General features: G+C 47.8%; 1 protein-coding gene across 3 annotated transcripts in view; it reads left to right on the top strand.

The window, feature by feature from the left end:
* Nucleotides 1-1,556: 1,556 nt before the first annotated feature.
* CALCOCO1 (calcium binding and coiled-coil domain 1) overlaps nucleotides 1,557-23,530 on the top strand; it is a 44,529-nt gene continuing 22,555 nt past the window's right edge. Inside the window, exons 1-7 of one of the 3 annotated variants that reach the window (XM_083427469.1) lie at nucleotides 1,557-1,666; nucleotides 10,113-10,261; nucleotides 17,172-17,277; nucleotides 19,064-19,263; nucleotides 20,812-20,970; nucleotides 22,574-22,722; nucleotides 23,273-23,363. In XM_083427469.1, the coding sequence (XP_083283595.1) occupies nucleotides 10,121-10,261; nucleotides 17,172-17,277; nucleotides 19,064-19,263; nucleotides 20,812-20,970; nucleotides 22,574-22,722; nucleotides 23,273-23,363 (846 nt within the window). In that variant the 5' untranslated portion in view covers nucleotides 1,557-1,666; nucleotides 10,113-10,120. Of the gene's footprint in view, nucleotides 1,879-10,112; nucleotides 10,262-17,171; nucleotides 17,278-19,063; nucleotides 19,264-20,811; nucleotides 20,971-22,573; nucleotides 22,723-23,272; nucleotides 23,364-23,530 lie in introns of all 3 variants that reach the window. The other 2 variants (XM_083427468.1, XM_083427467.1) reach the window with 2 other exon arrangements.

Genomic DNA, 23,530 nt, shown 5'->3' with positions numbered 1-23,530 from the left:
TGAGAAACTGCAAAGGACAGATTCACCTGTCCCTAATCACAGATACTCTCCCTGAATTCTTATCATGTTAATAATAATAGCAAAAACACTAATAATATAAATCCTGCAAACCTGAAGTCTTTCCAACCCTCTTTTTGTGTGCATGTGTGCATGTTGTTGTGTTCTAGTCAATACGCATCTTGTAGGAGTACAAAACCCTGCTTTCACCTTGAAATCCTTATCCCCTAGCTTCTATCTAATTCTGGTGACTTTCCCCGTCATTGAAGTTGTGTAAAGACCTGGTGTTGCTAAATCAAAGCAGTACCATGCAAGAGCTCAGCTCCTCCGCAAGTAAACTGAGTTTTGCAAAAACCCAAGTTGCCACATCCTGAGCCCTTTACATAGCTGTCAACTTTCAGATTTGAAAAGAAGGGATCAGCATCCTCACCTGTACCAGGGACAGTCTACGGGATATCTAACAATCCGGGATAGCAGCGGGAAATGGCGCTGGAATAAGGGAATTTCCCGCAAAAAAAAAAAAAAAAGGGAAGGTTGACAGCTATGCTTTTAACAAGTTAATTTAGATAAATGTGGGCAAATTGTAGGACTTCCTAGGGCAGGGGGCACAAAGTTGCAATGCTTGCAGCATAGATCAGAAGGGCCTAGGGCAGCAAGCCCTGCCATTCCTCAAGCTACACCAGGCCAGGAGGAGAAAGAACTTGAAAGCCAGGAATTCCAAGGAACAGGGAACAGGAAAACCGGAGACCTGAAAATGAAGAAGGGAACAGAAAGCAGAAGGGGCAGGTGAAACTTGCCTGAGGCTTTGGAGGCAGGCAACAGCTTTTGCATGAAACACCGAGAGCTTTGCATTGCATACCGCCCATCTTTTCCTATCAAGTACACTAGAACAGGTGCAGTTTGGCTGTGGTGATGACTCATCACACATGGCACCGACTTCCTGTGCACGATTTCGCTCTCTGCGGGTTTTGGGCGGTATTTGAGAATGCCTCTCTATAGAGTTTCGCATACCTGCGGGTGCATGCGCATTTGTTTTTGTGGATGCGGCTGCAAACCAGCTACTCCCTTTCATCTCTGACTGCATGTATAAACTCTCCATGTGCATGTCGGGGGTGTGTGTGTGTGTGTGTGCATGGAGCTGCACATTTTTGCACGCGTTCCGCCGCTTATCCCTTGCTATCTGTCTGTGCTCCATCGTTGTGCTTCCACGTCTATTTTCCATCCGTGAAATTTGCCCCCCACGAACCCGCGTGTAAACTGCTTGCAATGTTCTTAAAGCACCCAGGCCAGAAGCGGGGCCCTTTACTCCATAAAACCTTCTCAGGATCCCTTTCTTGGGCAACTTGAGCTCCCTTCTGCATTATCTCCTTCCAGCAAACTGTGCCCGTGTCCCTCCCCCCCCCCCCCCCCAGCCAATGCTGCTCCCTGGAACTTGGAATCCCCGGGGCCCCATCCTCCCCTTGTTTCTCCGAGCCTTGGGACTACGAAGCCCACAATCCTTAGCGGCCTCCCCTGCCTCGCGCAGCTCTTTGGGAGATGCAGTCTCTGCGCCGCGCTCCTGCCCATTTACGAGCAGGCGGAGAGGACTACAATTCCCAGCAGCGCTGCGAGCCTCGCCTGCCTCCGCCTCCCCAGCTGGCTTGAAGGCTGTTATTGTTGTTGCTAAAAGGTTAGTGGAACAGCTGGTTGCTCTCTGGGTAAGAGACGTCTTCGGGATTGGGGAGGGGGACGTGGCTACTTTCTCTCCTCCTCGCCTTTCTTGGCTGCTCGGAAAGCGGATGGCTCAAACGGACTCGGGGTGCAGTGGGGCGCAATCCTCTATTCCAGGAGCTTTTAATTCCCCCCCCCCACTTCCTGCGAATGCTGTGAGCAAAACAATATGTAAGCAAAGAGGGGGAGTGACTTGCCTCCCCCGCAGTCAAAAGAGTCGTTTGCATTGATTTCCACTCCTTCGTCGCTGAAATGAATCTGGGGAGGGCTGGGGAAGGCAAGAAAGGCTCCAACGGGCCTTTAATCCTGAGCTTGCGGCACAAAGGGTTGAGGTGGTGATGGGGGGAAAAGACCAAGGGAATCTCTGAACCCCTGTACCAAATGCTAAGGTCTTTCCTGGCTACTTTTACTTTTCTTTCTTTCTGCCACCTCCCTCCTTGCACACACAAGCCTTCAGAATCTGTCAGTTTGGAGACAGCCCAAGCCCTCCTGCCTCCATACTTAATAGGCCTGGGATATTCTATGCCTGCCATGTCTCCCTCCCCTCTGTTCTTCTTATTACTCTCTCTGTCTTGGATATTATTCCTGTCCTGGGGCCTCCCAGAAAATGTATTAACTGCGAATGAGATGCGAGGTCCGCTGCGCGAGAGGCTTGTGTTTATTTGAAGACAGCCTGGGACTTCTGGTTTCTCGAAAACAAAGTTTCCCTTTGTTTGGCTTCCAGCCGCAGGACTCCCAGCCCTGACGCCTGCTAGGAGGACGCTTTTACAGGAGAGTCATAATAGCCTTTCCCGAAACAAGGTGGGGATTGAGCACTCCAAATGGCAAGCCATTTCACCATCCCCTTGTAAAGGAGGAGGCTGGGCTCCTCTTGCATAAGCCTTGCAGCAGGCCAGCCAGGTCCTCAAGGTTTCTCCTTGAGCCTTCCCACGCTTCTGCCTGTTAGATGGAGAGATCTGATTGCTGGTTTGTTTTGCTGTACCCTGCACAGACATGTCTGGGCTCTCTGCTGGGCTCTGATTGGTGTTCCTCTTGCAAAAGCACCGCCCAGATGCTCCGGGAGAAGGGAATTTGGCCAAAAGTGCTGGGAGCTGCCAGGCGTTCATTAGCCATGTGGTTTGGCCGGGACTCTGCCTGGGTCATGGGGCATATTGGGATAATCTTGTTGCCTTGACTTGTTGTGTAGAGCCGAAAGCATCTCGTGTGACAAGGTTTCATCACAGGCTTCCCCTACTGAGAAAGGTTGGAAGGCCTATTTAGAATCGAGCTGAGAAAAAGTGGATTGATGAGGTTGATCAAATCATGTATGGTGTGTGGAAAGTATACAGAGAAAATGTGTCCGTCCGTCCCCCCATTCTCTCTCTCTCTCTCTCTCTAATGTACAAAGGGACGCGGGTGGCGCTGTGGGTTAAACCACAGAACCTAGGACTTGCCGATCAGAAAGTCGGCAGTTCGAATCCCCGTGACGGGGTGAGCTCCCGTTGCTCGGTCCCTGCTCATGCCAACCTAGCAGTTCGAAAGCACGTCAAAGTGCAAGTAGATAAATAGGTACCACTCTGGCGAGAAGGTAAACGGCGTTACCGTGCGCTGCTCTGGTTCGCCAGAAGCAGCTTAGTCATGCTGGCCACATGACCCAGAAGCTGTATGCCGGCTCCCTCGGCCAATAAAGCGAGATGAGCACCACAACCCCAGAGTCGGCCACGACTGGACCTAATGGTCAGGGGTCCCTTTACCTTTACCTTTACTCTAATGTACACACTGCCTGGGGTCATCCAAGGAAGCTGAGAGGTGGGGACATCCAAACAAACAAAAGGATGTACTTCTTCACATATTCATGGAGGATAACACTGGCAGTCTGGTCACGGTCGCCATAGGGCTATTTCTCTCCTGCTCTGCTGTATGGACTTCCCATGTGCCCCGCTGAGAAACAAGATGAGAAACTTGATAAGCCTTTGGTCTTTTCCGGCAGGGCTGCTCTTATGTTTCTGTGCACTAAACAATATGTTTGTATGTGTTAAAGTAATTGTGAAGGGTCTGTTTCATGCAAGCTGCCAGCCAAGAGATCTGCGCTGTGCACTCCCATCGCTGTGCAAACATGCCTGCCACTCCAGCAGCAACACAGAACTCAGTTATTTGATCCTTAAGCTACGCTAATAAGAATCTAAGAATTGCCTTGCCCTTGCTGGGTGACATATCACTCCGCATTCCCTCTTCCATCCCATTGTGCTAGTACTAACCATTCAGTTGAATATCACCCATATTTGTGCAAAGTTTGGAGTGACAAAACCTTCCTCTTTCTAAAAAAAGCTATTGTGCTACCATGGGGTATTGTGCTACTAGAAACTTTTCATTTTTTAAAAAAAATACTCAGTGCTGCAGCATGGCAAAGTGTCACATGAGACCTCTTCATTACTAGTCTGGGCAGGCTCCAAGATTTGCGGGTGAGGAGCGGAGAAGTATCAGATATGGTTATATCATTAGGAAACAAATCAGTTCCTTGCATTGTCTCAAGGCCAAAGTTAATAATAATTGCTGTATATGGTAAAAGCCAAGAGTGCTGGTATCTGGACTACATTCCACCGTAGATGACTGATGCCTTACCTTGACGACAAATAATCCTTTTCACCCTGCCTTCAAATTTATGATGCTATGAGCCTGGGTTTCAGTTTAGCCGTTTTGCGGCTGGTCTTTATTGTTACATTTTGTTTTTATAAATGTATAAGCTTGAGGTCCCCAGTAAAACATACTTTTCCTGGTGCAGCAAATTCAAATCAAAATAAATAAACAAGACCAGTAAAGTCACAAAACCAGCAGGCCATAGCCAGATGACAAAACCCTAGAAAAGCCATCCCATTAAAGGAAAAAGAAAAAGTTGGAATGTCTGGGCAAATAAGCAAACGTATCTTGCGTAGGACTAGCATCAGTTTGGGTACCAGACAAGCTTTTCTGGGGAAAGTGTCCCAAATATGCAACACCACAACCAATAAAGACCTTTATCTTGTTATCTCCCACCTGACTTTTGATGTTCATATGTTGACCCCTGAGGATGCATATAAGGGGACTCTTATAATGGCCTCTACCGTGTGCTCGAAAGCACATCAAAGTGCAAGTAGATAAATAGGTACTGCTCCAGCAGGAAGGTAAATGGTGTTTCTGTGCGGAAGCTGTACGCCAGCTCCCTCGGCCAATAAAACAAGATGATTGCCGCAACCCCAGAGTTGGTCACGATTGCACTCAGTGAGTTCCAAAGGGACGCGGGTGGCGCTGTGGGTTAAACCACAGAGCCTAGGACTTGCCGATCAGAAGGTCAGCGGTTCGAATCCCCACGGCGGGGTGATCTCCCGTTGCTCGGTCCCTGCTCATGCCAACCTAGCAGTTTGAAAACACGTCAAATTGCAAGTAGATAAATAGGTACCGCTCCAGCGGGAAGGTAAACGGCGTCTCCCTGCGCTGCTCTGGTTCGCCAGAAGTGGCTTAATAATGCTGGCCACATGACCCGGAAGCTGTACGCCGGCTCCCTCGGCCAGTAAGCGAGATGAGAGCCGCAACCCCAGAGTCGGTCATGACTGGACCTAATGGTCAGGGGTCCCTTTACCTTTACAGTGAGTTCCCGCAGCTCAGTTTCTCAGTGGGCTCTTCTCCCTTGTAGGCAGAGACCAATAGTTAACACCTGGGAAGACCACGAAGGAGGGCAGGAAATGCCAGCGAAATAATCTGGGCACCCTAGGGATGCCGTGTTATTTCTGTTGCTGAAACCGGACATGAATGTTGTTTTTATTCTGAGAATCTTCTGTGAGCCTCTTTGAGAGCCTCTCAGCTCTATGATGCGGGAAATATTAGTGTTCTAAAATAAATACATATAGAACAGGCTCATATTGTAGGAGCAGTCCTTATATATGCTGTGCTCTGGGCAAAACTAAAGAGAGTGCTGTCTGTCAGCGGCCCACACAAGAAAGAAACCTCCAGTTCCTCGATTCTTTAGGTTAAGTCAGTGGTTTTCAAACACTCTGCAGGGAATTTTTCCTTTGTTGACTTCTGTGCTAAGGAAATCCTATACTGTACATTTGCCACAGAACCGATTAGTATTGCAATGCATTCTGGGATGCGTGCCAGTTGCCCAATAAATTTATATGCAGTGCTAACAGGGCCTGTTGGGTCTAGCTGTTGCCCCACACCAAGAGTGGCTGAATGTGACAGGGGGACACAAATAGTAGTGGGTAAATTGTATTTCAAGGAAATTTGGTCACCTCTGTTGGTGTTTTGAGTGAGGAGCCCACAGTGAGCTTTTAAGGAACCCCTGAATTTCTCCTCACAGCACAATTTGAAGACCACTGGGTCCAATGAAATCAATGAGCGTTCAAATTCTTACTCATCTCTAAGCCAAGTCTATACAAGTTTCTAGTCTCTTGGTTTTCCCAGCTATATGCCATGGCACTGCTACCTGGGGATGGAAATAAAACTTCATGAAGAACACCAGCAAATCGTTCTCACCTCCGTCGCTGGTCTTTCAGTTCCAGTTATGGGCAGCACTGGCAAAACCTGAACTCTTAATTTATTTACTGCCAAAAGCCTTTTCAGCTGTGCCCCACCCACTTGACAATGGCAGTGCAGCAAATCTATGTGAAGCAGTGGAGACCTATCTTACTGTTACATAATATTGTATAGCATTTTTGTAAGATGAAATGGAGCGTTTGAGCAAAACAAGCAGGCCAGCAGCTCCAGTGAGCAGAGGAAACAAATGAGTGGGCGGCCCAGGCTGGCTTTCTCGTGTTCCCTTGGTTGTTGCCGCCACCACCCGCATTAATAATAATAATAATAATGCTCCGTCCATCTGACTGGGTTGCCCCAGCCACTCTGGGCAGCTTCCAACATACAGTACAGTGGTACCTCGAGTTAAAAACTTAATTCACTCTGGAGGTCTGTTCTGAACCTGAAACTGTTCTTAACCTGAGGTACCACTTTAGCTAATGGGGCCTCCTGCTGCCGCTGCCCTGCCGCCACACAATTTCTGTTCTCATCCTGGGTGTGGCTGTTCACTCCCTCCCACAACTCTGCATTGCACAGTTGTTGTCATTAGTTTTCAGGAAAGGAGCATGACCTGGTTGTGTCATTTCCTGTAACCAACATTGGCCTACCTCTGTGATTTTACAGAGCGACGGAATCCAATCTCACGCTAAGTCTTGTTCTCCTGGTGAGACGATTTTTCCTTGCCCAACAAGGCGCTAAGCCATCTCTCCTCTCCCCCCCCCCCCAGTCTAAATTTGCTGTAGGGGTTACCTCAGCCCTCTAGAGCAAATTTGGGGAGGGTGTGGCATGCACGATGGGGGGGGGTGGTGTTGGCATTTGTGCTGCACAAGCAAAATTCCTTGCATTGGCAAGGCGCAGTTGGTGAATAATCCGGAATCTCATGCAAAAAGTGGATTCCAGGCATGTTCGTTTTCTAAATCCTTCACTCGCAGAATATCAACACATTATTGCCTCTCTCTTTCTCCTGCCAAATTCCCCACTGTCACCAGCCCTTGAAGCCTCATAGCTGCATATTCCTGCACTGATCCCGAGTCCCTTCCAACTCTATGACTTTCTGCCATGTCCTTAACTTAACCCATTAGCCCTACTGAAACAACGCCTTATACACAATGGCGCTGAATCCCATTCATTCACTCTTTCTCTTTGCCTCTCCTCTCCCTCTGGTGACTTTCCTCATTGTCTCAGTGCAGACTGTAAGCTCCTTGGAGCAGAGACTTGCCACACACACACACACACACTTCAATGCAGTGGTATAAATCAGTCGTGACACTTCATAATGAATAGATCCTCGTAGTTGTGGAAATACAATCTGCAAAAGATCGAGGGGGTGATATTTCTGTGTCCTGCGTAGCTATGACCTTTCCTCGTGATCTCTATCAACGCTGCTCTGCAAATGCATCCCACACTGCCCGTTGCATCCTTACATTTCCCCTTCCTGCCTGAAGGCAACATTTTGCTGAAAGTTTCCTAGCTGCACAGAACAAAAACGCAAAACCCAGTTATTGGATTGGGAATGAAATGCATCAGGGGTGTGGGAACTCAGGCCTGGGCCCAGAATGTGGCCCTCCAGGGTTCGCTGTCTGGCCCTTAAACCTTTCACCAGGCCATGCTTCACAAACTTCCTTGAGTGCTTTGACTGCCGGAATGAGTTCTTGCTTGCCTGGGTGGGAGGTTAGAGAGATATGTGCAGAATCTAGCCTACTTTACAAAGGTGAAATTCGTGTTTGTTTTTGCATACTCTCCAATATTTATCTGATGAAAGTAGGGATATCCTATTCCATCGTTATCATCATTTTACTATTTATACCCCACCCATCTGACTGGGTTGCCCCGGCCACTCTGGGCAGCTTCCAAAATATATACAGATATAATATAACATTAAGCATATTTTTTAAAAACTTCCCTATACCGGGCTGCCTTCAGATGTCTTCTAAAAGTTGTATAGTTTCTTCTTGGCTCAGGAGTAGCATAACTCCAGACCCTCCAACATTTCTCTGATGAAGATAGGGACGTCCTTAGGGAAAGCGGGACATTCCAGGATCGAACTGGAAACCAGGACGGCTTCTGTAAATCTGGGACTGCCACTGTATTCTGCTCTGGTCAGACCTCACCTGGAGTACTGTGTCCAGTTCTGGGCACCACAGTTCAAGAAGGACACTGAGAAACTGGAACGTGTCCAGAGGAGGGCAACCAAAATGGTCAAAGACCTGGAAACGATGCCTTATGAGGAACGGCTAAGGGAGCTGGGCATGTTTAGCCTGGAGAAGAGGAGGTTAAGGGGTGATATGATAGCCATGTTCAAATATATAAAAGGATGTCACATAGAGGAGAGAGAAAGGTTGTTTTCTGCTGCTCCAGAGAAGCGGACACGGAGCAATGGATCCAAACTACAAGAAAGAAGATTCCACCTAAACATTAGGAAGAACTTCCTGACAGTAAGAGCTGTTCGACAGTGGAATTTGCTGCCAAGGAGTGTGGTGGAGTCTCCTTCTTTGGAGGTCTTTAAGCAGAGGCTTGACAACCATATGTCAGGAGTGCTCTGATGGTGTTTCCTGCTTGGCAGGGGGTTGGACTCGATGGCCCTTGTGGTCTCTTCCAACTCTATGATTCTATGATCCTTGGAAAATAGGGACACAGGTCTTTTTTGCCCCTGATCTCTCCCACCAGTGACATTTGGCCCTTGAAAGATTGCCCGGAATGTGGCCCTCAGACGGGAAATAGTTCCCCACTTCTGAAGTACATGGGATTAAGCACACATGCATAATAAGCAGATAATTGCACTGCAGTCTTATTTTGATCCACGGAATTTGTAATTTGTTGGGGTAAGGGAGGATAACAAGGTCAGGCCAGAGCTGCATGCCTGATGCAATCACATCATCCAGATGTGGAAACCGAAACTGTGCTGAGAAGTTTGCATCCAAAGAATCAGCATAGTGCAATCCTGTTTATTATTACAATCGTACCTCGGATGTGGAATGGAAATCCGTTCCGGAAGTTGGGTTGACTTCCAAAATGTTCAGAAACCAAGGCGCGGCTTCCGATTGGCTGTAGGAAGCTCCAGCCAATTGGGAGTTGCTTTGGACATTGAGGTTCCGAAGAACGTTCACAAACTGGAACACTCACTTCTGGGTTTGCGGCGTTCAGGAGCCAAAACAGTTTTTCCGGGTCATGTGGCCAGCATGTGCACAGAAACGCTGTTTACCTTCCTGCCAGAAGGTTTTATCTACTATTTATCTACTTGCACTTTGACGTGCTTTCAGACTGCTAGGTTGGCAGGAGCTAAGTCTGAACAACAGGAGCTCACCCCATCACGGGGATTTGAACCGCCGACCTTCCGATTGGAAGTGGTTTAGACCGGGGTTTCCCAAACTTGGGTCTGCAGCTGTTTTTGGACTACAGTTCCCATGATCCCCTTACCACAGGTCCTGCTAGCTAGGGATGATGGGAATTGTAGTCCAAAAACAGCTGTAGAGTCAAGCTTGGGAAACACTGGTTTAGACCACAGCGCCACCCGTGTCTCAGGAATAAATTCCATATTATTCAATGCAGCGTACTCCCATAAGGGTTGTGGCCTCGGTGTCCCCCCCCCCCCCCAGGCTGGGTAGATATTTCTGTCTTGGAAGACAACATTCCACCCCACCCCCCTAAAAACAAAAAAAGACTGGCCCCTGCCCCACTGAGTTTACAATCTCGATTTCAACAGTGGGGAAGAGAAGCCAGATGAAATATTCAGATGTTTGGTGGGTGGGGTGTCTATGGAGCTTGTTCAGATTCCTGCCTTTCAGGGGGTTGGACTAGATGACCCCTGGGGTCCCCTCCGACTCGACAATTCTGTGGCCTTCCTTGCCCCACTAACCACAACCTCATTTGCCCCGCAGCTGCCAAGATGGAAGAAGTGCAGTCCCAACCCGGCGTGGCTTTCCTGAATGTGACCTCGAGCTACGTGCCCCACACCAAGGTGGAGTGTCACTACAGCCTGCCACCTGGCATGAAGCCGTCCGCCAGAGACTGGATTGGGATATTCAAGGTATTTCAGCTGGAGAGTGGGTGGACACACTACAGTGTTAGAAACTCAGATATATAAGCTAGGCGCCAATTGGCTCCTTAAACCAAGGTTACAGTCACCAAAACGGAAAGTTGCCCTTTGGGGGCAAGATGGCTCTAAAGTCTTGTTTTTTCATATATTTTTTATAAATAATATTTATTACTTTTTGAACAATTTAAACACTACAAAACAAAACAAAAAAATACAATACAATACAAAAACACTACATAACACTAACACATTAAACTAACAAAACCAAACAAAAACAGTTTAAAACACTCAAACAATTTCAATATCTTGTCTTTCATTCACTTATTTCACCGACCTCCTCGCACCTCCCTTTTTGTATTCCACTTCTATCAATTATTCCAGCAATTCCTTTCCATCTTCCTCTGTTTTCTGTCCTATAATTATCTTAACACATTCTAACCTTATTTTACCTATAATATTCTATTAATCTATTTATACTTAAATCCTTATAACATTTCTACTAAAGCCATATAACTTCATTCCACCATTCTTTTAACATTCATTAATTTTGCAGTATTTTCTGTAAATAATCTTTAAACTTTTTCCAGTCTTCTTCCACCGACTCTTTTCCCTGGTCTCGGATTCTGCCAGTCATTTCCGCCAGTTCCATTAAAGTCTTGTTTTTTCAAATGATGGACTGACTGTGATTGAGTCTCAGTTAAACATCTGGCTAATTCAGATGACAAACCTGAGCTAGGTTGTGAGCTTTGAGAACTTGAAGAAGAAAAGGCACTTGATCCAGGGATAATCCAAATATCTATTGGCTTATTCTGACCTCTTTTTCTTAATGGTGACATGGACCATTCATAACATAAGAATATTCTTCATAACTGTGAGCAGGGCTGTGAGGTGGAGTGAGCTAAGAAAAATTGCAGCAATTTTTATTTTTTGAAATAATTTTGATTTGATTTTACAACTGTAAAATTATAACAATACAGTGGTACCTTGGGTTAAGTACTTAATTCGTTCCGGGGGTCCGTTCTTAACCTGAAACTGTTCTTAACCTGAAGCACCACTTTAGCTAATGGGGCCTCCTGCTGCTGCTGTGCCGTCGAAACACGATTTCTGTTCTCATCCTGAAGCAAAGTTCTTAACCCGAGGTAATATTTCTTGGTTAGCGGAGTCTGTAACCTGAAGCATATGTAGCCCGAGGTACCACTGTACAAAATACATATCCATATTTAGAGATTTCTCCAAATCTCTAGACTTCCCACCTTCCCCTCCGTGGGTCCTATTGCCAACCTTTTCAACTGCATACTATTTCATAATCCATATTTTATATTTCTCCATTGTATCAATATTTACTACATTGCAAGTGTTATTGCAATCCTGCTAATGTTTTCATCTGCTTACATTGGTCTGTCAGGCCAATTGTAATTTCCCCCCATTCTTTATTAAAGTTTTGGTCGTCTTGGTTCCTGAGCTTTCCAGTCAGTTTTGTCATTTCAGCATAATCCAACAGCTTAGCTTGCCATTCTTCTCTGGTGGAGACTTTGTCTTCTTTCCATCTCTGGGCTAGTTACATCTGTGCAGCTATTGTCACGTACATAAAAAGTCTTTTCTGCTCCCTAGGAATATCAATACCTTCAATTCCTAATAGAAAAGCTTCTGGGGTTTTTTCAACTCATTATATATCATTTCCCAGAATGCTTTTATTGCCTTACAGGTCCACCACATACAGTGGTACCTCGGGTTAAGTACTTAATTCGTTCCGGAGGTCCGTACTTAACCTGAAACTGTTCTCAACCTGAAGCACCGCTTTAGCTAATGGGGCCTCCTGCTGCCGCCGCGCTGCCGGAGCACGATTTCTGTTCTCATCCTGAAGCAAAGTTCTTAACCTGAAGCACTCTTTCTGGGGTAGTGGAGTCTGTAACCTGAAGCATATGTAACCTGAAGCGTATGTAATAGGGCCTCCCGCTGCTGCCACGCCGCCGGAGCACGATTTCTGTTCTCATCCTGAAGCAAAGTTCTTAACCTGAAGCACTATTTCTGGGTTAGCGGAGTCTGTAACCTGAAGCATATGTAACCTGAAGCATATGTAACCCGAGGTACCAATGTATGGTAAAAAGTGCCTTCCTTTTCTTCACATTTTCAGCTGATATTTGTACTTACACATTTTTGGTGACATACAAACTGCAACAGTTGTTCACTACTCCTGCTCAGGCTGCACAGGAAAGAAGCATTTTTGTTCCAGAAATTCATTCCGATTGTGCAGACAAAATATAACAGATAGAATTCTACAGGATGGGGTATTAGCGTGTGAAAACAGTCCCGATTCAATTATCCCCAGGCACGTATCTCCAGACTGTGGAGGTGTCAGGCATCTTTACTTGGTCACAAGTGGTTGGAAGCCAGGTGTGAAATGTGCCTGGCACCTGGCTAATTTCGAACACAGGACACATACCGTATTTTTCGATCTATAAGATGCACTTTCCCCCTCCTAAAAAGTAAGGGGAAATGTGTGCGCGTCTTATGGAGTGAATGCAGACGGGAGGCTCTGCTCAGCGCTCCCTTTAAAGAGCCGCGTGGAGCGTGTGTGCGGCTCTTGGGGGCTTTTCCCCGAGGAGGGAGAAGGGCTGCCCTTCTCCCTCCTCGGGGAAAAGCCCCCAAGAGCCGCACACACGCTCCACGTGGCTCTTTAAAGGGAGCACGGCTCTTGGGGGAGCTGCCCGGGAGAGGCTGTGTGTGGCTATCCCATGAACCAGGACAGCAAGCGGGATTGCTGCGCAGCGATCCCACTTGCTGTCCTGGCTTCTGGCTTAGCCCCAAGCAGCCTCTTCTGGGCAGGGGGAGCTTTCATCCCCCTGCCTGGGAGAAGCTGCGCGCGGCTATCCCATAAGTCGGGACAGCAAGAGGCTATCCCAGAAGCCAGATCCCTCTAGCTGTTCTGGCTTCTGGGATTCAGAATATCTTTTTTCTTGTTTCCTCCTCCAAAAACTAAGTCTGGTGAGTCTTACAGAGGGAAAAATACGGTATGTTCTCATTTCCCTCAGCTGTTGCTTTATTGCCTTTATGTATGCCACCCTTTTCTCCAAAGAGCTTGAGGCGGCATATCCTGCTCTCCCCCGCTCCATCCCCACAACAACCCTGCGAGGTGAACAAGCCTGATAGTCTGTCATTGACCCAAAGTCACCCAGTGAGCTTTATGGCCAGGTAAGGATTCGAACCCTGGTTTCGTGGATCCTCACTCAGAGAGGGCCTTGACTGCACTGTTGATGCACACAATTGCCAATTCTGGTCTGCACAAAGAGCAGAATGAGATGTGAGAGTCCTGAAGGTGGAGAGTGGGCTATACCACTTCAGACTGCCAGTGAAGAGGGTGCCTCATTTTCACAGTGCTCTTCCGCTTTTTAATTTTTTAGGGAGCTTTGTAAATAGAACGCCAACACAGTAGGAGGTTGATGTTCTTGTTCTCCCGCTTTGAGCCTGCTGTTACAGGATGTTCTATATACAGGGGAGCGTTAAAAATGCCATTTCTTCCCTTCCACCCTGCTGCATGTCTTAAGACCCAGCGTCCATCCAGTGTGGTCCTTGGGGGAAGGGGAAGGGAGGAGAGAGAAAAGGAGGAACACAGTCCCTTTGTGCAGCACAGTGGAGGGCTGTTTATGCAGGCACAGGCTGCGGGTTTCCTTTTCTGTCCTGCTCTCATTAGAAATTGAAATTCAGGGACCCAAGTCAGTATGCTTCCTTCCTTCCTGCCCCCAACAGTACTGGAGAAATGGCTTCCCAACTCAAACTGAATTGGGGGGGGGGGGCAGGAAAGCCTGGGATAGATGGATAGATAGATAGATAGATAGATAGATAGATAGATAGATAGATATAGATAATTTATTATGGTCAAAGACCAGCTTGCATATCAGAATAAAAACAGCGTTCATAAAGATAAAATATACAATTAGAGCAGATTGCAGCAATAGCTCATGAGTTAAAATTGAGATACAGTGGTACCTCGGGTTAAGTACTTAATTCGTTCCGGAGGTCCGTACTTAACCTGAAACTGTTCTTAACCTGAAGCACCACTTTAGCTAATGGGGCCTCCTGCTGCCGCCGTGCCGCCGGAGCACATTTTCTGTTCTCATCCTGAAGCAAAGTTCTTAACCTGAAGCACTCTTTCTGGGGTAGTGGAGTCTGTAACCTGAAGCGTATGTAACCTGAAGCGTATGTAACCCGAGGTACCACTGTATATACGTACACCCTTACAACTGAGATTTGGGCTGCCATAAAAATTGACCCTGAGGTGCCCCAAAGGGTGACTTCAGCTTTTCCCTAGTAAGCTATTTTATTCTAGAGGATGATCTGTGCCTACAAATCTGGGCGCAGAATCTGGCTACCAGCCAGGTCGTCTTGTGATCTTTGCCTAAGAGGAGAGAATTAAGTTTAGACTTGTCTGAAAGACCGGCGAGCCTCTTCAGCAAAGGATCAATGGTGTCTCTACGAATCTCAGCTTTAAAAGGACGTCTAAATACAGTGGTGCCTCGCAAGACGAAATTAATCTGTTCCGCGAGTCTCTTCGTCTAGTGGTTTTTTCGTCTTGCGAAGCAACCCTATTAGCGGCTTAGCGGATTAGCACTATTAGCGGTTTAGCGGCTATTAGCGGCTATTAAAGGTTTAAGGGATTAGCGGATTAGCTGCTAAAAGGCTATTAGCGGTTTAGCGGTTTAGAAAAAGGGGGTGGGGAGCGAAAAAAACCCTCAAGAATCGCAAGACATTTTCGTCTTGCGAAGCAAGCCCATAGAGAAATTCGTCCTGCGAAGCACCTCTGAAAACGGAAAACCCTTTCGTCTAGCGGGTTTTCCGTCTTGCGAGGCATTCGTCTTGCGGGGCACCACTGTATATATATATGTTCAGGGCTTCCTATTTCCCCTAATGGGCAGGCGCAAAGTCTCTGTGCGTACGGGACTCTTCTATAGGAGCCTTCCAGAACCGGTGAGGGCAAGGCTGAGCTTCTAGCAAGAGTGAAAGCCCTTCTTGGGTTTCTGGATGCGAGGAAATAGAGATATGTTGCTGGAGCTGCTACATATCTCCAGTTTTCTATGATTTTATAATCGGGGACCCTTGTACAGTTCTGTTGTCTGTGTCCATGATTCTTTGGCTAACCACGGAAGCCTGGGTTTGCTTTGAGACTCAGGGCTTGAGAAATTCCTCCTCCATCCTTGAGGTGCTGAACAGTGGTTGTTTAGTCCCGTTGCTGCTGGTGTTAAGGGTGAAATGTAGATGTGGTTGTCACTGAGACAGTTCAGAATGAGGCAGAAGGTTCACAGAATGTTAGAGCCGGGATGGACCTCTGAGCTCATCTCCTCTGCTGTATCCAAAGAACCCCGGTTCCTACCTCGTTTTGAGGATGGGGAGGGGCAAAGTGTAGCCCAAGCCAGATTCAAAAGTGAATGAGTCTGTTGTTGTTGTTGTTTAGTCGTTTAGTCGTGTCTGACTCTTCGTGACCCCCTGGACCAGAGCATGCCAGGCACTCCTGTCTTCCACTGCCTCCCTCAGTTTGGTCAAACTCATGCTGGTAGCTTCGAGAACACTGTCCAACCATCTCATCCTCTGTCGTCCCCTTCTCCTTGTGCCCTCCATCTTTCCCAACATCAGGGTCTTTTCCAGGGAGTCTTCTCTTCTCATGAGGTGGCCAAAGTATTGGAGCCTCAGCTTCACGATCTGTCCTTCCAGTGAGCACTCAGGGCTGATTTCCTTCAGAATGGATGCGTTTGATCTTCTTGCAGTCCATGGGACTCTCAAGAGTCTCCTCCAGCACTGTAATTCAAAAGCATCAATTCTTCAGTGATCAGCCTTCTTTATGGTCCAGCTCTCACTTCCATACATCACTACTGGGAAAACCATAGCTTTAACTATACGGACCTTTGTTGGCAAGGTGATGTCTCTGCTTTTTAAGATGCTGTCTAGGTTTGCCATCGCCTTTCTCCCAAGAAGCAGGCGTCTTTTAATTTCCTGGCTGCTGTCACCATCTGCAGTGATCATGGAACCCAAGAAAGTAAAATCTCTCACTGCCTCCATTTCTTCCCCTTCTATTTGCCAGGAGATGATGGGGCCAGTGGCCATGATCTTCGTTTTTTTGATGTTGAGCTTCAGACCATATTTTGCGCTCTCCTCTTTCACCCTCACTAAAAGGTTCTTTAATCCCTCCTCACTTTCTGCCATCAAGGTTGTGTCATCTGCATATCTGAGGTTATATTCCCTAAACCTCTTGTGCGTCCCTCATCCTGTATAATAATGTGCTGATCTAAGCAACACACCCTAGGGGAAACTCTCGGGATATGTGCTACTCTCATTCTCTCTTCCCATTCTCTTTCCTAGATGGAGTCCTCTTCATATTCCCCCCCCCCCTTTTTTTATTCATTTTATAACACAACTAAACAACACAAACAGAAAAACAAACAACAGAAACAAATTCTTGTCTCATCCTTATTTTTTCTAAACATTGTTAGGTGGGCTTCCCCAAGTCCCCCCTATCTGATTTTCATTTTACCTCATCTTTAGCAGTTTACAGTGGTACCTTGGCGTAAGTACTTAATTCATTCCGGAGGTCCGTTTTTAGCCTGAAACTGTTCTTAACCTGAAGCACCACTTTAGCTAATGGGGCCTCCTGCTGCCGCCGCGCCGCCGGAGCACGATTTCTGTTCTCATCCTGAAGCAAAGTTCTTAACCTGAGGTACTATTTCTGGGTTAGCGGAGTGTGTAACCTGAAGCGTATGTAACCTGAAGCGTATGTATCACTGTAAATATATCGTATCACTGTATGTATCACTGTAAATATATCGTATCACTGTAAATATATCGTAATTTTTAACCATTTTTTTTTATCACACTTACTTTTACCATAAAAATCTTCACATTTTATCACTAGGTGGAGTCCTCTTCAGTGCGTGACTATTATACCTTTGTGTGGTGCACAGTTCCAGATGGAGGAGCTTCCGCAGGAGCCCTTCTTCACTGTAACGTTCAGTTCCAAGGTGGGTGTTAGGAGGTCCGATGGTCCGCAGCTGGTTACTCGTGGCTGGAGATGCCAAAGCAATACTTAAATTGTGCTTTTCTAAAACAAGGCAGGTGGTGCTGTGCTCTAAACCACAAAGTCTAGGGCTTGCCGATCGGAAGGTTGGCGGTTCGAATCCCCGCCACGGGGTGAGCTCCCGTTGTTCGGTCCCTGCTCCTGCCAACCTAGCAGTTTGAAAGCACGTCAAAGTGCAAGTAGATAAATAGGTACCTCTCTGGTGGGAAGGTAAATGGCGTTTCCGTGCTGCTCTGGTTTGCCAGAAGCGGCTTAGTCATGCTGGCCACATGACCCAGAAGCTGTCTGCGGACAAATGTCGGCTCCCTCGGGAGCGAGATGAGCGTGCAACCCCAGAGTCGTCTGCGACTGGACCTAACGGTCAGGGGTACCTTTACCTTAACCAGGGGTACCTTACCTTAACCAAGGCAGAAAGGTGACTCAGAAATCATAGAAGGGGACAGGTGATGACCACGGGACTCTGCTACATTTGGTTTGGTCTACGTTTTTGACTTGTCCTTTGTTTTCAAAACCCATGCATAAGTTCAAAAGTATGCAAGTATGTGGATGGGAGTCAACTAATGAATTTCATCAGCGGAAACCCTCTGCAAGAACGGCAGCTTGCCCAAGGGGGCTCTCCCCCCCCCCCCCGTGTGTCCCCTGTCCCCTGAAATTGACTCTTGGAGGAGTTGGGACAACCCCTGAAATAGCATATGAGGATGGAGAGGGAAGGATTCTTCCATCTGGCAAGCCAAAATAATTGCCTTGACAAATTGATTGCTTTAGCGTGATGTTGAATTCCTCCCATTCCAGGCTTTGCCTTTTTGAAAAAATGGTTCTCTCCATAGCCATTCGCTCAGCTGCTGTGACATCACAGAATGCTCGTAAGCATTCTGACCAATGAAGGAGTGCTACCATATTTTTTTTACTACTACTGTTACACAACTGTTACATTTATATAAAGCCTCTTTATAAAATAAATTCAGAGCAGCTTTGATTGAATGCAGTGTTCATGAAATACAAACAAGAGAAGGGGCCAACCAACCTCAAGAGCAGGCATTGGCAAACTCGGCCCTCCAGGTGTTTTGGGACTACAACTCCCATCATCCCTGACCACTGGTCTTGTTAGCTAGGGATGATGGGAGTTGCAGCCCCAAAGGTTCTGGAGGGCCCAGTTTGCCTATGCCTGATCAAGAGCATGGGCCGGCAAACTAAGGCCTGCGGGCTGGATCAGGCCCAATTGCCTTATGGATCTGGCCCGTGGACGGTCCGAGAATCGCCGTGTGGATCGCCAGTGTGTGCATTCTTTCCCTCTCCCTCACACAGCGGCGGCACCTCCTCCCTCCCTCCTGGCTTCTCCCCGCCCTGCCTAGAGCAGGAAGGGGACTGGGCTTTGTTGGTGCCAGCAGCAGCAGCAGCGCTTGAGCGGCCGCCATTTTAAGCAGCCCCTCTCCGGAGCCCTTTCGCGTGCCGCTCATCGTCCCTCTGCTGCCATCGCCGCCAACCCCTGCCGCTCACAAGACACAGGTAAGCAGCTACCGGGGCTCATGATGCTCTTGAATCTTTTTTTAAAATATAGCCCGGCCCCCCACAAGGTCTGAGGGGCAGTGGACCGGTCCCCTGCTGAAAAAGTTTGCTGACCCCTGCTCTAGAGCCTCATTTCTTTCCTTTGCTGCGGTGTCAACCATTTTGCGTTCTTCAGATTGTACGTAACACAGATCAGTAAGCAAACCCATTTGTTGTGTTTACAGCCAGCTACCTGCCCAAGCCAGGCCCCCAGCAGTACCAGTTCCGCTATGTGGATCGCCGTGGGGAAGTGCGTGGTCAAAGCTCCCCTTTCCAGTTCAGCGAGCCACGGCCCATGGATGAGCTCGTCACTCTGGAGGAGGCGAGCGATGACGGTGGGGGCACCGACATGTTGCTGGTGGTTCCCAAGGCCGCCCTGCTAGAGGTAATATACTCCCAAGCAACACCCTGAATTTCAGAAGCCCCCTGGCTGTTCAGCCTGGTGGATCATTTGCCCAGCAATGCCCATCATCCCTAGCCCTTGGCTGTGCCATTCAATGCTGATGGGAGCTGGGAGCCCAGTAAAATCCACACAGGTTTCCCAACTTTGAAATATAGATTCCTAGAACAATGACTTGGCCTTGAAATCAACATGGTACGGTCTTTCCCAAACTGTACCACATCGGTCTCGCATCTTTGAATTCTCCCTGTGGAAGCAGTACTCCTGTAGATGGAAACCTAATTTGTCTAGTAAAAGACTACGCTAATCTTCTTCTCTCTGATTTCCATCCAGCAATGGTGTGTGTGTCTTTTAATAAATTTAGAGGATTCACATATCTTCGCCTTCAAGTCTATTTTTCCCATTTAATTTGTATACCGCCTTTCTAAATTACTATATTCAAGGCGGTTTACAAGCTCTGGAGACAACAAGATAGCAAAGATCACACACCTCACAACAACCTGATCTGATACAAAAAAAGCCATGATGAAAGCATAACTTTAAAATAAACAGCCTGTATAGAATAAAAGCAATATGCAACAATCCATTAGAATGTAATGGTAAACAGTAAAATGAAATATCGGCAAATGATAATTAAACAGTTTACACTGAACCATTACAATAATCATTAAAGACAAGTCACAATGCATAAAATACCACAAAACCATACAGAAGAATCAAATTGAGGAAAAAAGGACACACAATGTATAAATATATACAGTGGACACTTGGGTTGCGAATGTGATCCGTGCGGGGGGCACATTCGCAACCCGCACGGATCTGTGCATGCGCAGATTGCGATTTGGCGCTTCTGCGCATGTGCAACCGCCGAACCCCGGAAGTAACCTATTCCGGTACTTCCAGGTTTTCGGCGTGTCCGTAACCTGGAAAAACGCAACCTGAAGCGTCTGTAACCCGAGGTATGACTGTATATATAAATTCAGTGGTACCTCAGGTTAAGTATTTAATTCGTTCCGGAGGTCTGTTCTTAACCTGAAGCACCACTGTAGCTAATGGGGCCTCCTGCTGCTGCGTGCTGCCGGAGCCTGATTTCTGTTCCTATCCTGAAGCAAAGTTCTTAACCTGAAGCACTATTTCTGGGTTAACGGAGTGTGTAACCTGAAGCGTATGTAACCTGAAGCGTATGTAACCCGAGGTACCACTGTATATATATCCCTGAGCTTCTCTCTTTCCAGCTGCTTCTGCTGTCCTCAAAGTCATGGTCTAGGAAAGGCTCCAGGGCTGGAGGGTGGGGCAAGGCAGGTGGAAAAAGGCCTTGCCTGACAACCAGCACAAAGCTTATTTCCGCTCATCAGTTAACAGCCCAGAGGGGCTCTGTCATGCTGTTTCTTCTGAGCCATCTCTCAATTCCAATCCTGTGTGATAGCAACACAGGGATGGTGACTTTAAGGTAGCGGCTTAAGCAAGTCTGCTAAACGTGTTCCCTGGCCTCTAATGTAGCCTCACAGGTGTCTCTCCTTATATCCTTCACAGACGCAGTTGGAAGAGAGCCGGCAGGAGCAAGGAGCCCTGCTGCAGGAGTCGTGCCGCCTGAAGGATGAGGTTCAAGAGCTGAGAAGCCGTGTGGCGGAGCTGGAAGCAGTCCTGGGCACACTTCGGGATGAGCACACCAAGCTGGCTGCACAGTACAAGGCAAGAGAGGAAGCCTAGCAATCTGGGAATTCTCAATCTCTCACGGTCCCCAAAGCTACTCAGGGCCAGAGGGGAATTGTGTCCTGTTCTCCTGCCCTGAGGTTCATTTCAGGGCAGGTCAAGGAACCTTCAGCTGAAATTTGCTAAATTTTCGGCAGGGTCTGCCTGTCATAGCCCCTTAGTTAGACATGGGCAACTCCTCACGCTATCACTGTCTGTCTCCCAGTGGAATGGCTCGTGTGATTCATTCCTTCATTCATTTAAGATTTATGCACTGCCAGTGTGGTGTAGTGGTTAAGAGCAGTGGACTCGTAATCTGGTGAACCGGGTTCGCGTCTCCGCTGCTCCACATGCAGCTGCTGGGTGACCTTGGGCTAGTCACACTTCTCTGAAGTCTCTCAGCCCCACTCACCTCACAGAGTGTTTGTTGTGGGGGAGGAAGGGAAAGGAGAATGTTAGCCGCTTTGAGACTCCTTCGGGTAGTGATAAAGCGGGATATCAAATCCAAACTCTTCTTCTTCTTCTTCAAGCACTTTGTCACGGCAGCTTATGTTAAAATGTTTTAAATACCTAATACACAAAATAAAAGATCTGATCTGTGAAAATAACACCAAACTAGTCCGAGTAAAATGAATCAACAGAAGTTATAAAGCCTGAAAAAAAAGAAAAAGTTATTTCAGAGTAGTTTTTGCTCTTCAGATAGCTGGGGCAGTGGCATAGCGGGGGGGGGGGGGGTGCAAGGGACTGTTGCCCAGGTGCAAAATTGGGGGGAGGGCACACGCCACAAATTTCAAAGAAAAACAAACCACTTTGAGGGGTATATTTAGCAACCAAGTGGTGTAAAAATGTCATGAAAATATAATAATAATAATAATAATAATAATAATAATAATAATAATAATGGCTGTCTCAGCTGTCCCCTCCCCAGCTTCCCTCTCCCTGCTGGGAACACCCTTCCTCACCACCATGACCACCACTGCCCCAGCCCTGACAGAAACTGCGGGTTAGTAGGTGTAATACTTGCCTTGCCCCAGGAGCCAGCAACCCGCGCTATGCCACTGATATGCTAGATTATGATAGTCTTTTTTTAAAATAGAAGCTGCCCATCTAGTTCCACTCTGATCCATTCATCTGACCCATTCATCTTGGCATCACTGTCACGCTAGCTCCTGACTCTTTTTCTTCTTGGGGCTGATCCCATCCAGTCAGGGATTCGGAGTGGACAGAAGGGTGTCACAATGCCACCTAGCCAGGCACCACCTAACCAATCAGCTTTAGTTGCATAGTGATGTCACTGTAGGCAAGAAATAGCAAAGAGGAGTAGCAGCAACCTAAAGAAATGAAAAAAATAAATAAATGGAAGCATGCTGAGAAGCCACCGAAAAGGGAGGTGTAGATTTCAGGGTGTAGAAAAGAAGTAGGAAGAATTTACGTGATGGTCGCCTTGTGCTCAGATACTACCCATGCCTGTAGGCTGTGTTTCCTTCCTTGGAAATACCAGGTTTTCTGCCACACACACATTATCAGAAATATTGTGTTACGTCTCAAGCATGCACCCAATGCCATGAATGTTGCTCACTCCTCCATCTCCCCACGCTACCAGGAATTATCGAATTCTTTTGCGGAAGTATCCGAGCAGAGAGATACACTAAGCTTCCAAGAAGCTGAGCACGTGGCCCGAATCCGAGAGCTGGAGGGTGACATCCAGGCCATGGGTGAGAAGATGCTGCAAAGAGAGACGGAGTTGGACAGGTGAGGGTCATGGCTCAATTTCTGGCACCATGTAATTCCCTTAAGCTTACCTGCCCACCATCACAGTTGGCGGCCTCCACCAAGGCTTACAAACTGAGCTGAGTCCATCAGAGGGTGCTAATTTTTTTCCCAGCCTGGTTCATACTGTGGTCCACAAGCTGAGTAGGTCCACTCAGTGGCGTAGCGTGGGGGGTGCAGGAGGGGCTGGCCGCACCGGGTGCAACATCTGGGGGGGGGCACTCGCACTCGCAGCTCTCTGCCCCTACCTGGCTCACTCACTCTCTCTCACTGCAGTGCTGGCTGTGCGAATCCGATCAGAGCTGCCGGGTCACCGCCCACTGTGGAGGGGAGGGTGCCAGGCGTGCGGTGCGGTGTGGAGAGAGAGCGAGGGACTATCTGGGGGAGGGACAGTGCAGCGGGGGGGCGCAAATTACTTGCCTTGCCCCGGGTTAGGGGGCGCAAATTACTTGCCTTGCCCCGGGTGCTGACAACCCACGCTACGCCACTGGGTCCACTGCTTCTCACCCCACCCTCTCCTTTTGCGCCCCAGAATGAAAGATACTGTCAAGTCTCTGCTGCGTGAACAGGAGCAGATTCACAACCAGCTCAAAGAGGAGAATGCGGAGAAGGAGCAGTACCAGGTGAGTGCTAAATCTCAGGCGTGTGGGCCAAATGTGGCCCCGGGGCCTCTCTGCCTGGCCCTCAGAACTCTCTCCAGGCCACACCCCTCCCTGGCCCTTGAGTGTTTCTGCCTGGCTAGAATGCATCCTTGCTTCCCTGGATGAAGGACAGAGCGGGGTGTGAGAGT

Source organism: Podarcis tiliguerta, assembly GCF_965153285.1.
Source record: "Podarcis tiliguerta genome assembly, chromosome: 2".
Classification (NCBI taxonomy): Eukaryota; Metazoa; Chordata; class Lepidosauria; order Squamata; family Lacertidae; genus Podarcis; species Podarcis tiliguerta.
The sequence above is the reverse complement of the archived record's forward strand: the minus strand, read 5'-3'. Positions and strand labels throughout refer to the sequence as shown.